Here is a 16,516-nt window from a genome sequence, read left to right as displayed (position 1 = left end):
TGAGCAGGGTGTTGGGCTGGCTGACCTCCAGAGTTGCCTTCCAACCTAAATTATGCCGTGACAAACCCGCTTCCAGAACAGACCTTGGAGAGCTGAGGACAGATCTCTGATCCCAGTACGTTTGTCCAGATTCAGAGTTAGCATGTGTGAACGTGTGGCTTACTGTGGACTAAGATTTGGGTGATAAGGGCTTTGTGGTGCCGGAACCCTGAAGTAGGGAAGCTCACACAGGCTTTTGAAAAGTTCTTTACTTGGGACTGCAGAAAGCAGGCTGCTCTGCTTCCCGCTGCTGCTTCCCTGGCTCCAGCCAGGGCGCCTGGTCGGTAGCATCTGAAGGGACCGGTTTAACTTACAATCAGAGTGGGTTTGGTCATTGCCTGCAATCTGGCAAGCTTCAGCTGAAGGACATAATTTATGAGGTATTTCTAATCAGGTTGTTTTCTCCTCGACCTGTAGTGCATAGTCAGGTTTGCTGTCCTCTCCCAGCTGTCTCTGGGGCCAATGTAGTTGTTCCTATAGACCAGGTGTTCCACAACTAAACCTGTTTGCTGGTGGTGGAGCAAGTTTCTGGCCTGGTGCCCAGGTGATGGCACACCACTCTCATTTCCCTGCTGAGCGTTTGGGTTTGAATACAGTTAGCTGCTGCTAACTCACTTCTCTTCTGAAACATGCATCTGATGTGTAAATAAGTCTGATGCTTGCATCAAGTGTGTGTGTATACATTTCTCTAACTCTTTCAATATGTAAGTGTTTGGTGTTTAGTCTTACTGTGTTCTTTGAGAAAGAAACGTTTTCAGAGACGGCGTCTGAGATCTCACAGTAACACTTGATATAGTGGATGCTTGCAATTTGAGCACAGGTTCTGTATGTTGAGCTCTAGCCTGTCTCATAGTTAAATGCCTGGCAGATGCTCGATTTCATAGCTGGGAAATGTGCTCTTGTCACTGCAAGTGTCATGGTTTAAACCCAACCAGCAACTGAGCACCACCCAGCTGCTCCCTCACTCCCCCCACGGTGGGATGGGGGAGAGAATCTGAAGAGTAAAAGTGAGAAGACTTGTGGGTTGAGATAAAGACACTTTAATAGGCAAAGAAAAAGCTGTGCGTGCAAGCAAAGCAGAACAAGGAATTCATTCACCACTTCCCATTGGTGGGCAGGTGTTCAGCTGTCTCCAGGAAAGCAGGGCTCCATCACGTGTGACAGGTACTTGGGAAGACAAAACATTATCATTCCGACACCCTTCCTTCTTCTTCCCCCAGCTTTTTCTTGCTGAGCATGATGTGGTGTGGTATGGAATACCCCTTTGGCCAGTTGGGGCCAGCTGTCCCAGCTGTGCCCCCTCCCAGCTTCTTGTGCACCCCCAGCCTGCTCGCTGCTGGGGTGGGGTGAGACACAGAAAGGACTCTGCAAGCCCTGCTCAGCAACAACTAAAACATCCCTGTACTGTCAACACTGTTTCCAGCACAAATCCAAAACATAGTCCCATACAAACTAATACGGAAAAAATTAACTCAATCCCAGCCAAAACCAGTACAATAAGATGTCTGCATAATGTGCTGTAATCGAATATACCCTGTGACCGTGGAAAGCAGTCTGGATAAAAAAGGTGGTTCGAGGATCTTCAGAATTTTCTTTATTTTCCCATTATTAAAAAGCAGGCTTCCCCACTGAACTGGTAACTAAAGAAAGCTGAAGACAGAAGAAGAAAGGAATTAGTTGACTGCTTAAACAAGAGTGGTACGAACGAACTAAGTACAAAGGCAGAAAGCAGCGATAAGGGTTTCATGTAAACAGATGATCTCTTCTAAATTGATAAGTTGTATTTGGTACTGAATTTCAACAATGTGACTGTTGGAGTAGCATGCCAAATTTTTCAGATTTCACCCACATGAAAATGTCTGTATTTACTTTATACAAGAATAGGATTTAAAATGGTCTCTACAAAGTTGAGAAAACTATCTAAAGGAGAAATTTCAAATGAGTAAATGTTCGAGCTTCTATCCACAGGCAGCAGTGGTTAGCCGGACAGATAGGGACAGTAGACTGTAAGGCAGGATGTTCCCTGAAAAGAAACTAAAGGCAGTGGTAGAGCGTGGGCTCGTCGCTGTCTTGTGCTCAGCTGCGGCAAAAGAATATGCTCTTCCCACCGTATTTGTGTAGTCGTGGTTGGAGCACTAAGCTGGGATCTGATCCTTTCTATGCGAGGGCAGCTGGGAAAAAACAAGGCTGAGACTGAAGATGTAGTACAGAGGACTCAGACATCACTGTCAAGAAGATTGGATAAGAGGAACGGCTTGTAGGCTAAAGAGAACTGAGAAAGTGTCATATGTCTGGTCTCGTTTTGCCAGAGTCTTTGCATATTTAATCAGTTTCCAGAGTCTGTAGATAATACAAATAAGATTTAATTGCAAGGGAGGTCAAATTATATGGAGGGCAAGGGAGGGATTTTGAGAATAACCAAGCTTGGAAGTGCATTGCTTGCAGGCTAGAGAATCTCCATGAGTAGGATTTATTTATATAAATAGAGGGTTTATAATATATGATATATTCTCCAGCCTACAAGCAGTTCACTTGTGGATGCTCTTGATCCTGCTTTGGCATGGGAGTGTGGGGGTTCAGCAGCTTGAAGACATCTTGATGAAGGAGACCAGGATGTTTTAAGATGGTGAGAGAAGCTAAATTAGATTAGTAAAACACTGCCTTCTGAATTGAGGTTCCAAAGTAGTTGATGGGTCATCATAAGCTTTTCTCAAGTTAGTTCTCTGTTTCTCTTTTTTCTGAACTAATCCTTGTTTGTTGCATTCTGCCTGTGAGATTATTTACCTAGAGCAATAGCACGTAGTACTGGAAGAAGTGTGTTCTCTACTCTGTTGGTCTGTCTCTGCAGAAATCTAAATAACAAACATTAAAGTTGTTATTGGTGACTCTCCCAAAATTCACTGGGTCAGACCTGGCATACCAAGGGTGCTTGTGTAGTGTGGAGTTATTTATAATGGTCTGCTAAGAATTGTGTCTCATTCCACCTTGTATAGATTGAGCTTTTGTTAAACACAGCCCAGGACGACTGACTCTAATGTCCACATCTCTTTTTATGTGGCTTTTTCAAGGCTTTGGAGGTTCTTTTATTGCTCCCTCTCCATCACCATCCCCAGTCACTCCAGCTCAAACCAGCTTACTACAGCCTAACTTTGATGCAGCTTTTGGGACAACAGCTCCAACGACTGGCAGTTCATTTGATGCATCAGGTGAGCCACAGGGTTTCTTCCTGTGAATTTTCTAATGTGTTTTATGTGTTAGATGAGTGAATGACGCCATATTTAGGCTCTGAGTACAGGCAATATCAGTTATTTCCCTCTTCCTTCTCTACTGGAAGAACTCAGGATGATGTTAAGGTTGTTGTGTGCCCTACAGCTCTCTGTACCCATTTTTTATTCTACTATGTCAGTAAAAAACAAACTAGTGTAAACATCCTTGCATGTGCTTGAGATCCAGAATCAGGGATTATGCAAGGAAAACACTTCTGTAAATCGAGTATATAGGCAAGTCGTATTGCTGCTCCTGCTGAAGCTATTTTTGAGCTTGCATGGCACCTGAGTGTACACAAAATGGAGACAGAGTTCACGTTCTTTGCCTGACTATAAGCTTAAACTTTCATCACTGCTATCGTTTTGTTTGCATCTCTTCCATTCTATGTTTTCCATGCTGGGTCCTTGCTACAAACTTAAAATTGGTGAGTTCTGCAACTGAACAAGAAAAAAAAAAAAAAAAAGTTGAAGTAGTACTGCTGCTTGGTTAATTGGTTGCTTGCCAGTGCACATGCTACCCCTTCCTATAGACTTAACATTAGCATGTACCTCAAACACAGATCAGAAGATAGAACACTGACATAAGATATACCAGGTGGTTTGACTTCAAGGGATCTAAAAATTAACTTCCGAGTTAGATGACTGGACTAATAAGGGTTGGCTCTGTCAGTGTGGATGGTTCTGGTTCCTTCTGATCTTATAAGATGTTAGTAGGCTTTCCCAATTCCCTGCTGCTTGCAAGTCAATAGTAACATCTTGAGACTTCCAATCCTGTTGCTGTAAGATGTCAAGGTATAAGACTGCCTTCGTCACAGTAATTCTGACTGGTGTTTGCTGCAAGATGTTCATTTTAAAAACCTTTAAATGAATATCTCCTAACAAGTGTGTGTGCATCTGACATCTCTCTAGGGATGGCTGTAAGAAAAAATAGTGTCATGTGGAAGTGGTGTTGTGTCTATGGAGATTTAACTTTCCATTTAAAGTCCTTCTAGGCATGTCTTCTCATACTAGTTCGCATCAGTATAGCTCTTTCAGGATTACTGTACATTCAGTGTCTAGTAAAATGACATGCATGCCCTTGTTGGCATTACTTCTAACGTCAAACAGTGTTTTGGTAAGACTTGTGATGTGATTGTCTGTGCTATATTTGTTGGAGCAACAGCAAAGTGGCAGGTAGTGTTTGTCTTACCACAGCTGCTGTTCTAACCCTTTTTCCTTTCACTTCCAGTGTTTGATGGCTTAGGTGATCTTCTTATGCCAACTATGGTTCCTTCGGGCCAGTCTATAGTACCTTCAGCCACAGCAACAGTCACTGCTTCAGCAGCAAGCAAGGGCCTCGGGAGCGATCTTGATTCATCTCTTGCAAACTTAGTAGGCAGTAAGTGACAAATTTTGGGTCTAAATGGTGTGGCGTACAACTACGTTACTTTCCCACAGTGCCAAATACCCCCGTGTTTTAGCTTGCTTCAATGTCCTTCTGTTTCCCTGGGCAGATCAGGAAGCTATAGGCAGGAATAAGGCCTGATCCAGATAACTTGTAGTCTGGCTTCACAACTTGTCCCTGTTTGTGCCCAGGATCTGAGTCAAGTAATGGGATCTGTGTATGGTAGGTGGGATTTGTAATGCGCGAACATCCCAGGTACATTCACAGACACATCAGACCCTTAATGGGTCTGCCCCTGTGTAATAGTGGATGGGGAGGTAAACATTGTCCAAAGCATCTGACAGCAGTGTGGAATTTAGGCAGAAAAGCTGGTGGACCAAATGGCTGACTTCTTGCTTAACGGGAGGAGGAGCAGCAGTGGGGTCAGGAGTGCACAGCAGCCAACAGTGAAATTTCCAAAGCATGTTCTTGAAATGCTGAACTAAAAAGTGTTCTCTTTCCTGTAGTAGTAGAAGGGCTAGAGCCTTTATAAATAGAGATAAATATCCACAGCCCCCTAAAAAACGGAAGAGGCACACCTAGGCCAAGGTGTGATACTACTGAAGTTGTATTTTGGAGGATTGCGTAAATGGAATACTGTGTTAGTATATGTATACACACCACAGCCAAGATATAACTGAACTTAGGATGCATACTATCCTGGTAGGTGTGGGGGGAAATGACCATGCTTAGAAGTCAGAAGGGCTGTTAATCACTTGAAACCACTTCTGCCAGTCATTTGCTACGTCCAGGTTTGGGGGAGAAAAACAAACTTAGCCATTTGTCACTTACAGGACGTGTACTGGTCATGTTACAACTTAGCTTAAAACTTTTTCCAAAGAGTTATTAAGGAAACTACTTGCAGCTTCCATGTATGATAGAGCAGATAAAGCATTGCAAATCTTCCAGGTAACATTCAGATCTATGTGTCTGTGAAAAATAGCTTTTTATTCCCGTATGTATAATGAGGAACAGAAACTAGTGTTGTCATTCATGGCAAATAGCTTGGTGCCCTTAAATAACTCAGCATTTTGTAGACCTAAATATATTGTTACTTGAGTTTGCTTATGGAGCAAAACCGGCTTCTTCAAGCACAAGACATCTGCAGGGTTCCTCAAATGTTTGTCCTAAAGAAGAAGGGGTAGATGTGGCCAGTCCTCTGATGCTGCCTAAATGAGGACAGCTGAAACTTTATTACTCTGTATAAGCCCATGTGCAATGAAACATGAGCTGTTACTTTTACGTGCTTTACTTTACTGAACACGACTTCCTTTTTTCTTATGATTTTTCAGATCTTGGCATTTCTGGTACCACTTCGAAAAAGTAAGTTCAACTTTGTTTTTAAAAAAAAGAAAAAAAAAAAAAAAGTTCTCAACTCTGCTTTATAATGTTGCATCTATTTCAGTGTTTTTTAAGAATCAATGAATTTATGCGCCCCCTCGCACCCAAAAAATCAGTTCAGAAAAATTCTGGAAGAAGTATTCTATTCTGTACAGATTCACTGAATAATTAAGGTTAAATGCTCCTGACGTAGCTTTTAAACTTGCTTGCTTTAATCTGAGTCCTAGAATTTTTTATGTAAATCACTGTTTTCATATTGGACAGCTGATTTCCAAACAACTTAAAATGGAAAAATAGTCCAGATAATAAATTCTATAGCTCCCCTCAGTAATCTAGGCTAATATGTAATAGTTTTGTTATCTTTTTACAGACACGGGATGTGCTTATCATATAGGCATTGGAATACTTGTAAAATAGAAAAGAAGTTCATTCCATGCAGTGAAAAGCTTCTTTTTGCAAGAAGAAGTATTTACATCATTGCATTGATTTTTGAATGTATCTTAATCTGATTGCTTCCTTCTGTGCTTAGTCTTCCTCTGTATGCAAGACCAGTTTATGATGCGTGTACTTCAAAATGTTTTGTGCCTCTGTGGAGATGATAGGGGGGATATGTATAAACACATCATGAGGTTTATCCCCAGAACTTACCTTCCTTCAATCTACTTCATTCAAATGGTGTTTCTTATTCTGGATAGAATGGCCTCTAACAAAACCTGGGTTTGCAACGGCCCTTTTATTCTATGATTGATGTGTTTATCTTCTATCAACTTTTTTCAGAACCGAATGCTTTCCTCCTTCAGCTGTTTGAGCAAGATTTCCAGCAATGAAATGACCTTTCAAAGACTTCTAGCAGGCAGTGCTACTTGCCTGGCCCCTTAGAACAGGCAGTAGCAGTCCCTCTTCCTACTTTTCAAGGGCGTAATGATAATAATAAGAAATAGTAATAATACTTTACCTTCATTCAATACTAAATAAAACCTCTTTTTAATTCTCACTCCAAAGGCCATAACTATATAGCTGACTTCAATATAGAGCGTACTGGTTTCTGCTGCTAACAACCCTTGAAACTGAGTGACTCCGAAAGTGTACCTGTCCGTTAATAACTTAAACTGCATACACCGTAAGCTAACGTAGCTGCAAGCCTAACGTTCATGTATGCCGCAATTGGTTTTCATTTTCACTGTGAGGGTATGTAAATAATGGCCCTGTCTGTCTCCCCGTCTGTTAGGGGAGACCTTCAGTGGAACGCTGGAGAAAAGAAGCTAACAGGAGGAGCCAACTGGCAGCCAAAAGTAGCACCTGCAACATGGTCAACTGGTGGTGTCCCCAGCGGTCCATTGGTAGGTAGTTAATCCATCGATACCACTGGTATTGAAACCTCAATATTTTACGAGACTATGCAAGCGTGCGTGTAGGCACGGCTCCTGAAGTCTACTTCAGGTAAAGAGCTTGCTTCTGTATAAATGGTATGATTGTTTCAAGTCACATTTTAAGACCAGATTTACAGCTGGCATAAATCAATCATTGAGACCAGGGCAATGAAAAATATACTAGCATATGTATCAAGATATTACTCTACATGTACACTTAATACCTGTGGACGTTTCCAGGTGTGTGGTTAGCCGTGTAGGTCTTGCCAACACCAGCCCCAGGTCAGTTGCCCAAAGACAATAGTATTGATCCAAAGCTGAAGTTCTGGAAGGAGAGGAAAATAAGTTTTTCTCAAGCTTCCCTGAATGAAGCAGATCAAAAGACTAACTACGCGATATTCATACTGATCAAGTGATTGATGTCAGATCAGAACTGATTAGCTTGTTTGGCAGAGTAAAGCAGTCTGTTGGAAAAGCTAAAACTGCCCTTTAAAACGTATCAGAAGGCACTAGCTTTGAGAGAAGGGGGTTGCATTGAGCTAAAAATCTAAATTTGGCTCAAGAGCAACTTGATCACGAGTAAGCTACAAGAGTAATCTGAAGAGGGGTCATACTTCATCTCATCAAAGTCGCACAGGGCATAAAATGTCCTCCATTTGAAAAAGTTGGGTTGGAAAGGGAAGAAAACGACTGTCAAGGGGGAGCATGACCAGTTCAGATCCCTGCTGCCACAGCCAGGTGTTAACGTGACTCTTAAGCACGTTCCAGCTTGTTCCTTAACCTTATGGAAGACACAAGTATTCCCTGACCTTGGTACTTCATTGAATGTATTAGTTGTAATGTCAACTTTTTTTCTTAATAGAAAGGCTGGGCAATACTGTACAGCGTAAGTGATTTTATTTATTTATTTTTTAATCTCTTATTGTACTTACTTACTAAACATGAAGACACTAACAGCACTCCACCTGCATTACAGTTATTACCACTGGCTTAAAACTAGCTAGAAGCTACCTAACATGGCTCTTCTTGGACAGTCTGTCCAGCAGGCAATTCTCGGGCAATGTGTACTTGAATATGGTAGCAGTGATTAACCATTTCTGTCCTGTAAGCTTGAAAATGATGGCTTCAAACTGTCTTTACTGGGATGTGAACTTTTTGATGTCTTGTACTACTTGAAATTTCTAACGTCTGTAACATCAGCCTAATCTTGTAGTGGCTTTACCATTTGATAAGTAACGAGCCTTTCTGGAAAGCTGGGTGGGTTTGATAGCATTTCATGAAACTTGGGTGCTGTATATATATCTTCGAAGTCACGCATTCAGGTATTTTTTGAAAGTAAAGAAAACTAGATCTGCAGGAAAAATAAATGTGGACACTGAAATGAAGCTTTGCTTCACGTCACTGTTGAACCATTTATGGTTTGGTCACTTTGGTCACTTCTTCCCTTCCTTGTGACCTTTCACCTTCTGGATTAAAATCAGCAGAATTTCACAAGTCTGTTTCCTCAAGTGATCTTAGTGCTTTGGGGCAAAGGCAGATTCAGTTTGTGTGGCCATTTTCTTGGCATCTGCCTAACTGGATTTCAAGCTACGTTGTGTTCCTGTGGCTGCGGTCCAGTTACTGCATCTGATGTCACCTTGCTTTGCATACCTGAGTGTCCAGATGTTGGTTTTAGCCTGGGGACAGCTGTGCTGCTAGCACAGTACGGCTTTTAATTTAAATGCTCCCTAGAAAACTTTCAGGCTGGAATATAGTATAAAGAGTATAGTATATAGAATAATAAGTAATTATTAATGAATCTGGAACAGGTTAATCTTGGCTTGTTTCTGGTTTCCTAAGAAACTGGCATATTTTAGTCTGGAAGCAAGGATCAACCAAGGGCAGTGAATGCAGCATTCACAGAAGTGGACTGTGCAGTGAGTAATTCCAACGTATCTCCAGAGACACAGTGTCCTTTGAACTGAAAGTGTGCTAGCTGTTCTCCAAATGTGGTGGGATATAACTGATTCAGGGTAGGTCGTAAGGGGTGTGGAGGCTTGGACATGACCCTACAGCTTCTGTAATAGCTTAAGAAATTGGGCCAGTATACTTAGGACATACGATAGCAGTAATGAGATTCCTAAAAAGCCTACTACCAATTTTAAATGCCTTCCTTGAATGTTTCCTGCCTCTCTTTAGAGTTGTTAATAATTTGAGCTGTATATACTCCTGTGAAAAAGAGAGACCTGGATGCTTTTGAGGCCATAAGGAGACTGTGCATGGAAAGTTACAGATAAAGGAACCAAGAGGGATGATGTGTAGGTTGTGCTAGATAAGGGGGTGGCCTTGTTCAAAGATGCTGTTGCGCTGTATATCCGATCAGACTACTAAACTAACAGTTCTGTCTTCCTGAATCCTAGTTGAAGGTCACCTTAAAACCATAACAAGTTAAGCATATGCATGAAAAGCATAGCAAGGTAAACTAAATTCTCCCCAGTAAAGTACGTAATGGTTGTGATTGCGGCTTAAGCGTGGACTTACTCTTCAACTTAAATGAATCTCACTGCAGAAAAATACTTTTTTTTTTTTTTTTTAATAATTGGAAGCTAATTATAGCAGTTATTTTCCTTAGCTTTACAACCTGCTTAAGCTTTTACTAAAACACAGTGCTGCAGCAAGTGCTATAGTGTGTTGGCTAGCAATTATGAAGTTGGGATGCTTTCTTACACTATGTAGAGGAGGAGGAAAGTACATACTTTCGTGAGCCTATTTTGGGTTGTATTCAGTAGATTGACTCCATTCATGAGAGAATGGAGTCTGTCACCCTTGCTTGCTTATGAAGCAGCAAGCTGAGCATCAGTGTAAGGACTCGTTCAACTCATTCTTTGAAGCATTGTAGTTTGGAGGTTAGGTATTACCTGCTACATAACAGTCCTACTTTCCAGAACAACTTTGGGAACGCTGGAGACTCCATGTGGTTTCCAGATGGCTGGTGTTACAGAGATTCCTGCATTTTTAGACATTTTTTTAAAAAATGTTTTAGACGGGAGCCGTGCCTCCGGCAAGTGCTGTTCCTACCACAGGAGGTACTCCACCTGTCCCACAGCCAGGAGCAGCATTTGGGATGGTGAGTCTCTCTTGTTACGCTGCTTTCCTTTCTTCACCCGGAGCCCTGCTCACACTGTGTTAATTTACAGCCCCCAGCAGGCACAGGTGTACCAATGATGCCCCAGCAGCCAGTTATGTATGGGCAGCCTATGATGAGGCCACCATTTGGAGCTGCCACTGGCCCTGGTGTACAGGTAAGTCTTACTGCTAGATGAATGTTTAATTGCTCTCCATTTCTCTAAAAAGTAGCTTGTGTGTACAGATTATTTCAGTTCAATTCTACCTGTAGATATGTAAATGAGATTTCTTACAGTATCAGCTGCCTGACTGGTGGCAGATCGCATGAACCACTTTGATTTTTTTCGATTCCCTTGTATGAGACCAACGGGACAGGTTTGAAAAGTCTCCTACAGCTATTGGCATCCAGGATGTGGTTTTGGGGGATATTTCAGTAAAGCTCAAAGTGGAGCTGGTGGGCATTCCTATTCTGCTTAGAGCTTGTCAAAATTTACTAGAGCTGCGCTCAACAACTTCCCTCCCAGCCCACCAAGAGTTTCTTCAGAAAACCAACCTTCTGCTTGTGAACAAGCTAAAGTCTCCAGTTCTTGGATGACAGCTGTTTCTCGATAGATACAACTTTGTTTCAGACTGGTAGCCTGCTGGGTTTCTTGTGGTGCAAAACAACTGCATTCAAGTGTGAATGACCGTAACGTATGGGATGTCGGAGTGCTCAGGATGCACGCTTTTCACAGCAGCGTGCAAATTTAAGTACTATGAGGTTTTTCTTCTAACTTACATTAAGGGGGAGTGCAAATGAGTAATTTCAGTCTTCAGTCAGTCTATATTCTTTTGTAAGTGGGAGATACATGACACTGCTTTGTTTTTCATGGTTTTAAACTCTATTTACTTAGTCTGGCTTTGTGACAGTCACATATTTAGACAGACACAAGGTTGGCCACCTAAAACCAAAGCAAGCCTATTCTTAATTCTATACTAATTAAAAACAACCAAGAAAGATTATGTCAGAGGTCACTGGTTGCCAGTGATAAGTCCTTTGATTAATATGATGAAAAAAAATCTAATGGAGTAATTAATGCTGAAGTAGGTTGGGTGAATGGAGACATAACCATCCTTCACGTTGAAGCAGGTGGTATCAGCTGCTTCTCATACTTTCCTAAGGGTTCTTTTTAACTTGAAGCTGGTAAGTTTGGAAGTGCAGCACTCTGATACAAAGCTTCTAGCTCATAGCCAGTAGGTGATGCAACTTAAGTCATAATACCTGTTCCAGGCTTTTTTTTCAAAGTAGAATTTGGTTTGTAATAACTTTGAAAAGGAAAGGGTCTTTGCAGAGGAAAAGCAGGGAATGACTTAGCTATAGCATTATGCTTCTTTGTAAGTTGGAAGTCCACCTTGTCCTTCAGGTAGGCTGGGAGATGGAATTCGGTGCTGCAGCTCTCAAATCTGTCTTGTAACACTTGAAACACTTGAAACTTGAAAGAAAAGCCACCTCCCTTTTTTTGCAAATATTAAGCAATCAACCTGTATCAAACCACACTTTTCAAGTAGGGAACCACGTTCCCGTTGAAGTTTGTCTGGGTTTTCTGTGAAGGAATGGAAGAACTTGAAACTGCTCTAAGTGAGAAGGTATTTGGTCTTCTTTTCCTCCCGCCTTAAAACTGTCTCTGCGCATCTATTATCAAGAATAATACTATGGAAGACACAAATGTATTTATTTTTTTTCTCAAAGGTTAGTCATCAAGGTGCCAGGGCTACACATAAAACACCTCTAGTACCCTGAGTAAGGTAGGGGACGGGGAGGAGTAAGGACATGGTAGAGAATCATTTGGCTTCCTAATGAGAGCGGTTGCACGGAACTTCAAAACCTTAACATTTTCTGTGGAATGATGATTTTTATAACTACCAGAGGAGGGACAGGGTATAATATAGTCATGTCTCCAGTACGCTTTGGACTCTTATTTGCCTTACTGGTGTAGAACAACTTGTAGTTAAATGCCAGTCGCAAGGGTTTTCAGCTATACTCTGCAGCATGCACTCTGCTTATTCTGCACCTCAGTGTTTAACGTCTAACAATTGCTTAACTTCTGTCTGGGTTGATGATCCTGACAGCATTCTGTCTTGCAGGGAGAGAGAGACTTGAAGCTATGCTGATTAGAATATACAGTGTCTATAACTTTATCCATTAAACCAGCCAAACATTGTTGACCCTGTAGTAAGGGTGGAGTCTGAACAATGCTTGAGCCAAATGGCAGCACGCTGAACTTGCAGAAAAATGAGAACTTTGTATGCTTGCAGTGTGCTTGTCTGAGAACCGGCTGTATCTACCTAATGCTTGTGTATCCTTGTCTGCTTTGTTTTTTTCTGCCTTCCTGGCTGGCGTCTGTTAGCTTTCTCCAAGCCCAACTCCTGCTACTCAGAGTCCCAAGAAACCTCCAACAAAGGACCCATTAGCGGATCTTAACATCAAGGATTTCTTGTAAACGATAAGGTATTCTGTGACTGCCTGCCTAAGCATGTTACGCTGTGGTACGTGTCTGGCACACAGGTGTTGGTTAGCTTGGTAGATTGAATATGACTGATAACATCGTAGCTGCAGAGATAGGTAGAAACGTGCACTGATATTGTGGTGGTTTACACAGAAAACAGAATGGTCTGCCCAGGCTCTTAATTTTAGCCTGAAAGCTTGTCTTTTGGCTACTTTTTTTGCCAAAAGTGACTGCCAGGAGAAGTTCTCTTTGGTCTATAACTTCCATTTTCACCTTGTGAAATTGTGAATTGTGAAAATTCAATCCAAGGGTTAATGGTTTGGGTTTTTTCGCCCTGAAATGAATACTGAAACAAATAGAATCATAACAGGGTACAAATACTGGGGGCAAAACAGTGGTGAGGAGGCTTGTGGATGTGGAAATGGATTGGTAACATAGGCGCAAAGGGATCAAAAGAGGAGAAACTTGCATGTCCTGATCTTCAAGGGAAAGTTGTTTGCATCTCTTAACTGCTGCCAGCTAATGTTCTCCCCAACCATACAAATTTTCAAGGCTTTGCTTTTCTGAACGCTCAGGCATGAGGTCCTGAGCAGCGCTGTGTAGAACAGCAGTGGGCAAGAACAGAGGAGTAAATGAAAAGAAACAATGGAGGAGAAGCAAAAAAAGTTCTACAGAAGGGAAGGAAAAAAAGGCAAAACCATTACCGTGGGGGTTTTAGAGAAAGATGTTGAAGAGGGGCAAAGTAGAAAAGTCAGATCAAATCGAACATTGAAGCCAATTAAAAATAATAATAATGCAGAAATAAAGAAGGCATTTTGTAACTAAGACTAGGATAATTTGCCAGGTGGGGAGAGGACGATCATTACCTATCTTAAAAGTCTTCTTCATAAGTCCCTTTTCTTTCTTCCTATAGCTTAATTCTAAGACTTGTTCTAAGCCCCCTCTGCACTGGAATTGGCAGCAGTGGATGGGAGCAGGCTCCTTTTAGCAGGCACCACCCAGTCCCACTTCCCCCTTCTCCAAATTCCAGCCCTGGGGAGTTGTACCTGGCACTTGGTGGAGATGGCCAGGAGTGGAGATGCACCTTCATTGCTGGGACTCGCTGCTTTCAACTTGAGTTTATAGTAGACAGATTCATACCTGTCTGTGGGAAGAGGAAGACGGCTGCTTCATTAAAAGCTGCTAACATCTCCTTTGAGGTGTGAAGTCACGAGGAGATTTGGTTCGCTTTTTAGAACGTGCTTTATCTAACTCATTATTCTGGTTTTCATCTAATACTTTTCTGTATTCACAGCTGCAGTTTTTCTGACTGGATGATAAAAACATGAGTTTGGAGTCTACAAACAGATGCTCAGAGTTTCAAAGTGAGCCACCAGTACCAAACCCAGCGCTTACTCAGACTTTCTCTTCCTCCTGAAACGTGTAGCACAGCTGTGAAAGTGAACATTAGGAATGTGTACTACCTTAGCTGTTATCCCTACTTTCTCGAAATTTGTGTACTTGGGTTATTTGTGTTTTACAATTTAAACAATGGATGTATGTTTCTGATGCCTTCTAGTGCTTTTCTGAACCTATCCCATGGGGGCAGATTATGCAGCTGTTGTTTGGTGAGCCATTTGGAGCGATGTCTGTGGTTTTTTGAAGGTTTCAATGTATATAACTTTTTGAGGACACCTAAAATTTCCCTAGGACTTAATTTCTCCTTTATCTGTTACGAAATATAGTGTGATAATACCAGATAGTAAGAAAAATACTTATAAAATTGTGCGGAATACATTTTTTTTTCTCCCGGTCACAGGAATCTCAATTGTCGTGGAAAAAAATGTTTTATTTTTGTGGCACTGTATATGTTAAGATAATTTAAAGTAATATAAACTTCCATAACAACTACTTTTTCGATGACTTACCAAGAATGAAAAATCATATCTGAAAGAATACCATATTTATTGCTGGTTTTATTTTTTAATCTATTTTAATTATTTAAGTTTTTGCATTTAAAATTGGCTTATTTATCAGTTCTTGCTAAATGCACTGAAAATGTAAAGGGTCAGTTTCTCTCCGTGTAGTTGGAAAAAGCAACCATAGTTGTGCTGGCATTAAGGGATTTCAAATACAAGAGCACTCTTTGGTGTATCTGTAGTCAAAACATTACAAGTGATGTTACCCATTTCTGTTCAGTTCTTACGTACATCTCTTAATTTAGTGCTTACCTGTGTATGCCTTAGGCTAGTGTTTTCTCCATTGCCCCGAATGCGCTGTGAGTAGCTTTTGTACTATTGGTGATTAGATTTAATTCTGATCCAGAGATCCATGCCCTTTACTGTACATACTGTGTTTCTTTAATTTTTATTTGTTCTCATACTGTTTCTGCTGATGGCTTGGCGTAAGATCTTGACTCTTCGATGAGGTCACTGTTGATCAGTGTTACAAGTGGCTTGGCAGTTCTCTGTAAAAGCATATTGGGTTGGAAAGATATTCACCTAAAGTCTTTCAAATGAACTATTTAATCAATGTATGGTACCATTAAAAGTGGTTGTATCTGAATTTGCTGTGGGGATAACATACACCGTAATGGGAAAGTTCTAGAAAAAGCTAATTTCAAAATGGCTTTTCTTTGTATTTCAGTTTAAAAACAACGAAAAAAACAAAACAAAACAAAAACCCCCAGTGCATGTGTGCCCTCTGAGATGCAATAAACACCTTGATCAAAGTAAATATCTTGTTGCCAGTTTCATGATCATTGAGATCTTGAGCACAATAATACACTCCGAGAGGGGAAAAATGTGCACAGGTCCTGACACTGACTGCTGAGTCTGCTGCACGCGGTATTGGCCTCTGATCACCTTTAAGCAGTGCAGGAGAGAGCCATACAAAGCCAGACCGAGCGCAAAGCCACAGGTGAAGTGGGGAGAGGGCGAGCAGAAGTCTCCAGTTTGACCTGTAGCACCTCGTGAGGCTTCATTAAAGCTTCTCATTCTCCTTAAAGTAGAGCAACGTTAGAACTGTGCTAGTTTGTAATACTGGCCCTGATTTCTTTCCTACGAGGTATCATTCAACAGTTTATTGGGAGCTAGCGCAGCTACAGTGCTCCAGGAATTGCTTGTGCTATGGTTCATCTTATGGCAGGATGAAAGGAGGAGAAGATGTACAGTTTAGTACATTAAAGTCTTTCTAGTATGAGGTGACTAACAAGGAGACCTTAATTTGGTAACAAAATGAAGTGATGAAGCAGTACTGAATGCCAAGGGCCACTTCAAAGTACTTTATAAACAGCAAAGCACTGAAATGACTTGATCGCACTCTGGTAAGGTTTGAATCTTGGATTTCAAAGGCATTTCCAAGCTGTGTAACCAGTAGGAGAGTGCCATTGCTTAAGAGGTTTTTTGATTGTTCATTTGGGTTTTTTACTTGCTACTACGTTGGTATTCTGAATCAATGAAGTCTGGCCTTGGAAAAGTTGATTTTAATACTTCAGCCTTAGGATGA

The 16,516-nt window shown here is 41.3% G+C and overlaps 1 protein-coding gene across 30 annotated transcripts in view; it reads left to right on the top strand.

Annotated features, from left to right (window-relative positions):
* The window catches only part of SNAP91 (synaptosome associated protein 91), a 71,245-nt gene extending 55,500 nt beyond the window's left edge, over positions 1-15,745 (top strand). For 11 of the 30 annotated variants that reach the window (XM_055809710.1, XM_055809708.1, XM_055809707.1 and 8 more), the window contains 9 exons: positions 3,108-3,245; positions 4,534-4,683; positions 6,021-6,051; positions 7,298-7,409; positions 8,302-8,325; positions 10,462-10,545; positions 10,616-10,720; positions 12,932-13,032; positions 14,325-14,371. In XM_055809710.1, the coding sequence (XP_055665685.1) occupies positions 3,108-3,245; positions 4,534-4,683; positions 6,021-6,051; positions 7,298-7,409; positions 8,302-8,325; positions 10,462-10,545; positions 10,616-10,720; positions 12,932-13,024 (737 nt within the window). In that variant the 3' untranslated portion in view covers positions 13,025-13,032; positions 14,325-14,371. The other 19 variants (XM_055809730.1, XM_055809721.1, XM_055809718.1 and 16 more) reach the window with 10 other exon arrangements.
* The last annotated feature ends 771 nt before the right edge of the window (positions 15,746-16,516 follow it).

The sequence above is a fragment of the Falco peregrinus genome, chromosome 7 (assembly GCF_023634155.1).
Source record: "Falco peregrinus isolate bFalPer1 chromosome 7, bFalPer1.pri, whole genome shotgun sequence".
Taxonomy (NCBI): Eukaryota; Metazoa; Chordata; class Aves; order Falconiformes; family Falconidae; genus Falco; species Falco peregrinus.
The sequence above is the reverse complement of the archived record's forward strand: the minus strand, read 5'-3'. Positions and strand labels throughout refer to the sequence as shown.